Source organism: Pollachius pollachius (assembly GCF_949987615.1).
Source record: "Pollachius pollachius genome assembly, chromosome: 11".
In the NCBI taxonomy this organism is placed as follows: domain Eukaryota; kingdom Metazoa; phylum Chordata; class Actinopteri; order Gadiformes; family Gadidae; genus Pollachius; species Pollachius pollachius.
The window spans coordinates 13,330,067-13,336,071 of record NC_136944.1 but is presented as its reverse complement, the minus strand read 5'-3'; the positions used below and the strand labels follow the sequence as shown (position 1 = coordinate 13,336,071).

Sequence of the window (6,005 nt, the reverse complement as noted above, 5' to 3'; positions counted from 1 at the left end):
ACACACATCCACGAACACACATGCACACACGCACGCAAGCAAGCAGACACATATTGTGCAATTAAAAATATAATATATAAATCAGTTCACACTCAGAACACACACAAATACAAACACATTTAACGTATAGACACATTAGTAAATATTTACATTAAAGGGCATTAAATGGAATACCAAAAGTTCCGTTCCAACACATTTGTACCTCTGTGGAGCGGTCGAGCTCGTGGGCGGCGACCGCCGAGCCCATCGCCACGGCGATGGCGGCGGAGGCGGCCACCCGTCCCTGGCGGTCACGAGGCTCCGCCCGCTCTGGGGGGAGGACCAGGAAGTCGGGGGCAGCCACCGGGCGCACAAACTCCCTGGGCAAGACCCCCGACCTGCCATACACCGCCCCGAAACGCCAGCCTGCACGCACACATACAAATTAAAATGTGAACAATCATACCAACACACACACACACACACGCACACGCACTCACACACATACAGACACACAGACCAAGTCAAAGGTAAAGTCAGCACACACACACACACACACACTCATGTTCAACAGGGTAGTGCCGGAGCCCCCCCAAACCCACCGAACTCTGGTGTGTCTCTCTTCAGTTCCTCCAGCAGTAGCACCTTCTTCCTCACTATGCAGCCGTAACACTTACCTGAAAAAATACGTTTTTTATTTCGAGACCTTTGTTATTAAAGTGAGTTATGTTAGTAAAATTCAAAATTGTCAACACACCTAAAATCCCTTATCATCATAAGCGATATATTATGGCTTTTCTTTTTTATTCATACTTGGGTTTACTTATTGCATGTCTACATAATATGGGAATTAAATAAATACTAATAACAACTAAATGTTGGTATGAGACACTTCCAATTCAAATGTATTTATCGTATGCATATCGTAACATTGTGTTAACAGCTAAAATTGTAAATGAACAGAATAATTATCTGTACTTTATTGGTGTGTAAACATCTTTGTACACAGCTGATATGCGTGAGGGTTGTTTGCAAGTGTGTGTGTGCATGTGTGTGTATCTGTGTGTATATTTGTCTGCATGTGTGTGTGTGTGTGTGTGGGGGGGTGTGTGTGTGTGAGTATCTCACCAGGACCCAGGGCGTCCATGTGCTGCAGCCTGATGATGTCACCCTTGTGGAAGCTGAGCAGAGATCTGTCCTCTGTGATAAAGTTCCTCACCCCCACTACATACTCAGAGTCCTGAGAGAGAGACATAGAGAGAGAGAGAGGGGGGGGGGGGGCGGGGAGAGACAAAGAGAGAGAGAGAGAGAGAGAGAGAGAGAGAGAGAGAGAGAGAGAGAGAGAGAGAGAGAGAGAGAAATAGAAACAAAGAGAGAGAGAAACAGAGCGAAACAGATACAGAGAAATAAAGAGAGAAGGGAGGGAAGATAGGAAGCGAGGGAGGGAGGGAGCGTCATACTTTGAGTCTTCCTTTCCCTGTCTTATTTAAATAACTTTCCCTCTCTCTGTCTCTTGGATTTATTAGCAGCACATTTATACAACAAATCCCTCTCTCCCTCTCTGTCCCTCTCTCTCTTTCTGTCTCTTTCCCATACACCGTCCAATCCATTATAAGACACAAACACACCTTCTTAAGCTCGGTCAGGAAGTAATCGGTCATGTGTTTGATCTGCGGGGCCCTGGCCGAGAATAGAATCAGCTTCTCGTTGGTCAGGTTGATCTCCAGCATGTTCTTAGAGGGGATTGACACAAACAGGATGTCCGAGTAGCTGCACAGGATGTAGTATAGCACAGGAAAGAAAACCCGGAAGTCTTTGTTAAAGGTAGGGATCAAATGTCAAAGCAATCACAAGAGTGCTATTTGCATGTAGAAATTTGGGGTGTGTGTGTGTGTGTTTGTGTGTTTGTTAACCTGTAAGGTCTCAGTATTCTGAAGTAGTCTGGACCGTCGCTGCCACTCCGCACCATCTTCAGCAGTTTGATGCCTCGATGGGATACCGACAACACCTGTACCCCAGTCCCCACACTGCCCTGGACACACACAAACAGACACGTACACACAAGTTTGATGTCTGCCTCAGCATGGGGTCATAAGGAACAGTGGCGAACCTCACCGATGACAGGAAGGAAAATATCAATTTTAAATTAATTTACTAATTATCTGTACTTTACTTGTCTGTATACTTCTTTGTACACAGATGATATGCATGTGTGTTGTTTGTGAGCGTGTGTGTGCATGTGAACGTGCATATTTGTGTATCCTTGCTTATGTCTGTGTGTATATGTATGTGTTTGTGTGTATTGTGTATCTGCACGTGTGTTTGTCTGCATGTGTGTGTGTGTGTCATATGTGAGTGTGTGTGCGTGGGCATACCAATTGGAGGAAAGGTCACAAGGAACAGCGGGGAAACTCCCAGATGAGAGTAAAAGAGAGCATCAGAACCAGTGGTGATCTCAACGATGACAGGAAGGGTCCTACAAACTGAGGGTAAACTCACCGATGCGGGGAAGAGGCGGGAGAAGTAGATATCCCAGGAGTCCTTGGCCATAGTGATGGCTTTCCTCTTCACCTCTTCATCCTGCGTTCCCACAGCCTGGTCCACATTTTTCTCAGCTGGCCGGGAATACACAGAAACCAAACATATCTTCTGACTGTTGATCTAATGATTACCAGTCTTTAATTTTAATGAATATTGACGTGTAAGAATATACTGCCAAATTAATCTTTGCATCCATACCGAAAAAATCTTTCATCTTCTGTCTCTCCTCCTGGTTGATGCGGATGCAGGCCTCGGAGAAAGTATCATGAACAATCTACATGTTGCAAGACAACAGGTTTATAGGTTAAGAACATATTGGATTTATTCCCAGCTATCGATAGGTCTGTAAGAGCATAGCTGGGTGCCAGCCATCTGATGAATGTGATTATAGAAGTACTTTATTAATCCCGGATGGAAAGGGTGTCACAGCAGAAAGTACCGGACCAATATAGGAATTAAAAGAGATACAGCATGGGCAGATGAGACCTGTCTGAAGATGAGCTCCAGTATGAGTGGGTTGTTGAAGCTCTCCTTAGGGTAGAATACCTGGCAACACAAGATGACAGATTTAGCATGTGTGTGTGTGTGTGTGTGTGTGTGTGTGTGTGTGTGTGTGGGTGGGGGGGGCGCACCTCCTTCCTAATGTAAAGTTTTCAGGATACATGAGTGTTAGTGTGGTGTGCGTGTGTGTGAGACCGCACCTCCTTTCTCATGTATAGTTTTCAGGGTATAGGTGCAGTGTGTGTGTGTTTGTGTGTGCACCACCTTCCTTGGGTATAGTTTTGAGGGTACATAAGTGTAAGTGTAGTGTGTCTGTGTTTCTGTGTTTGTATGTGTATGTGTGTGTGTGTGTGTGCGTGTGTGTGTGTGTGTGTGTGTGTGCACCTCCTTCCTCAGGTATAGTTTCCAGGGTACATTAGTGTAAGTGTAGTGCTCCTCGCTGCTCCTGCTGTGCAGCTGAGTCTGAATGATCTCCTCCTCCATGGGTAGCTTTCTAGAGACTGGACACAAACACACACACACGGACACACAATAATATGTACAGTATCTGAAAAATGAATGGCATTGTTTCACATGCAAATGAACCAATGTTTACCAATGAAAGTGCTAAATGACGGTACCTGTGGGAGGGGGAGGGCCGGTGGTGGAAGGCGTTGTCATTGGTCGGCGTCTGATTGTTTTGTTGGCTTTAGCTCCTCCCTCTTCTTTGGGCGGGGCCGGTTTCTTTGGTGTCTGAGGAGGACGGCCAGTCACTATTAATGTACTAGTCAATTAAAACATAAAATTACAATTATACATGCCTTGCAGAGAGGTCAACATCCGTGAAATGAATTTAACTCTATAACACAATGAACGTGTGTGTTTGTGTGCGTGTGTGTGTGTGTGTGTATGTGCGTGTGTGTGTGTGTGGGTGTGTGTGTGTGTGTGTGTGTGTGTGTGTGCGAGCATGTGTGTTTACTTGAGCTGGTGGGTTGGCCATCTGATCTTTGAGGATCTCCATTGCTTCATCGTGGGGGTCTGATTTCTTCTCAAACGCCTTCCCATCGCCTTTTCTGAACACTCAAACATGCACACACGCGCGCACACACACACATACACACACACGGACACACACACATAGACACAGACACACTGAGTGTAGATCTGCAATCATAGAGAAAAGAGTGAGCGTGTGTGTGTGCGTGTGTGTGCCCACCTCTGTGAGCCAGGTGTCTGGGTGGGCGCTGGGGCGGAGGGGGGCTGGTGCTGTTTGACGATGTCCTTGATGTCGTGGCTGGGGTCCAGGCGCTCCGTGTTGTTCACACTGGCCTTCACCACGGCCTCCGAAGGGGGGGCCCTCGTCGGACCTGCAACGTATGAGTCCATCAGCTCTCTCCAAATGAACCTGTTCTTGTTCCAATTCATCCGGAGCAATAATTAGATCATATCATTTCATTTCATCATCTTAAAAAAAAGAATGAATGACTGGATGTGATAGAAGATATGTTTTTCCTGTGATCTGATTCAATTGCCGGAGTAAATTGGCAGAATTAGCCAGAAGGAGCAAACACTACTTTATACATCTGCAACCAATGTGCTTAGAACTCCTATTGGCCACATCTGGCTGCTTCCTCATTGGCGTATTATGAAGACATTTATCGGCTTCCGTTTTTTTTATATCTACATTTCTGTACCAAAAATACTAAAAAACATTAGCGTCATATGTGCAGCACACATCACATAATTTAGTATAATATCATGAAATAGGTATTTTGATCATGAACGTTTCTGCGGACATACTGATTTTTCTTTGCGGAGTCTTTGTCGGTGAATCTTTGCCCTCTTTGACCTGTGGAAGGGTGAATAGATTAAACTTCAGCACAAATTCTGCATCCGGCAGCCTGTGTGTGTGTGGAGAGGGTGTGCGCTTGCATGTGTGTGTTCGACTCACAGGGCTGGGTGTGCGGGAGTGTGCAGGAGAGTGTGTAGGGGGGGACTGGGGGGCCGGGGTATAGTGGGACATCATCTGCTGCTGGAGGGCCATGGCCTGCATGGTCATCTGCTGGGCCTGGGAATACACACACACACACACACACACACGTTTAATAATACGGACATTCAACCATTGTTAAAATAGGGTTATTACTGCAATAACTTATGCCTATTAATGGTCAATTAATGTTGAATTAATGTATCCTCATTATAAAGTGATGCTGCAGAGGGACAACAGATACTGCCCATACAGCTGTGTTGGTATCACATTTGGACATCGGACAGTCAAAGATCTTTTTATGAGGTTATAGCTATTGAGCAGTTTCTTCCTGATAACTGTATCAGCTACGACTAGCAAGTGTGCTAATGCGTATACGTTCTACTGAATTGGCACCAGTTGGACTATGGGACCATTATGTCCTGTGGTGTCAGGCTGCAGAATATCCCCATTGACCGCTCCCTCCAGGGACATGACCTTTAGTACAGTGTGGGTTGTGTTGACCAGGGCGTCGTTGGGGACCATACCAGTATGATGGCCTGCTGGTTTATCAGGGCCTGCTGCTGCTGAGCCAGTAAGTGCTGGTCAGGTCCTTCAGGGCAGATAGACAAACACACAATTGTAAGGGACAGTCTCATCTATTGGTGTAGTTCACTGAAATACCACAGCAAAGTCACTCAAACACACCGCCAATATCCTGTATCTGTCCAAGGCTGAAAACGCAGAGCCAAATTTGTCAACATAAACACCATGGATTATAACACAGGATCAAGCAAACAACAGCAAATGTTCACTGCAATGATGGAAACATGCTAGCGGCAATAATGCATGGGACTTGATGACCAAAACGTGGACAGAGCATTTGCGCAGAAAAAGGATAAACAGGAATACGCAGTTACTATAAAAGCTATTGTGAACATTGACAGACATTATTTTATCCGGCTATAAATGGAGATAATTCAGATTCTGTAGCATGGCCACAAGCCCATTTTTTTCGTCAGAATTTCCAAACAGT

General features: G+C 45.5%; 1 protein-coding gene across 1 annotated transcript in view; it reads right to left on the bottom strand.

Moving 5' to 3' along the window:
* Window positions 1-6,005, bottom strand: part of myo15aa (myosin XVAa) — a gene marked incomplete at its 3' end in the record, with an annotated part of 44,009 nt that overhangs the window by 7,533 nt on the left and 30,471 nt on the right. Inside the window, exons 35-48 of the mRNA XM_079747109.1 lie at window positions 5,518-5,582; window positions 4,952-5,068; window positions 4,217-4,410; window positions 3,980-4,073; window positions 3,642-3,753; window positions 3,406-3,521; window positions 3,007-3,066; window positions 2,719-2,794; window positions 2,479-2,594; window positions 1,893-2,011; window positions 1,608-1,749; window positions 1,108-1,219; window positions 582-656; window positions 203-405 (exon numbers count right to left, since the gene is read on the bottom strand). Coding sequence (XP_079603235.1) covers window positions 203-405; window positions 582-656; window positions 1,108-1,219; window positions 1,608-1,749; window positions 1,893-2,011; window positions 2,479-2,594; window positions 2,719-2,794; window positions 3,007-3,066; window positions 3,406-3,521; window positions 3,642-3,753; window positions 3,980-4,073; window positions 4,217-4,410; window positions 4,952-5,068; window positions 5,518-5,582 — 1,601 coding nt within the window. The remainder of the gene's footprint in view (window positions 1-202; window positions 406-581; window positions 657-1,107; window positions 1,220-1,607; window positions 1,750-1,892; window positions 2,012-2,478; window positions 2,595-2,718; window positions 2,795-3,006; window positions 3,067-3,405; window positions 3,522-3,641; window positions 3,754-3,979; window positions 4,074-4,216; window positions 4,411-4,951; window positions 5,069-5,517; window positions 5,583-6,005) is intronic.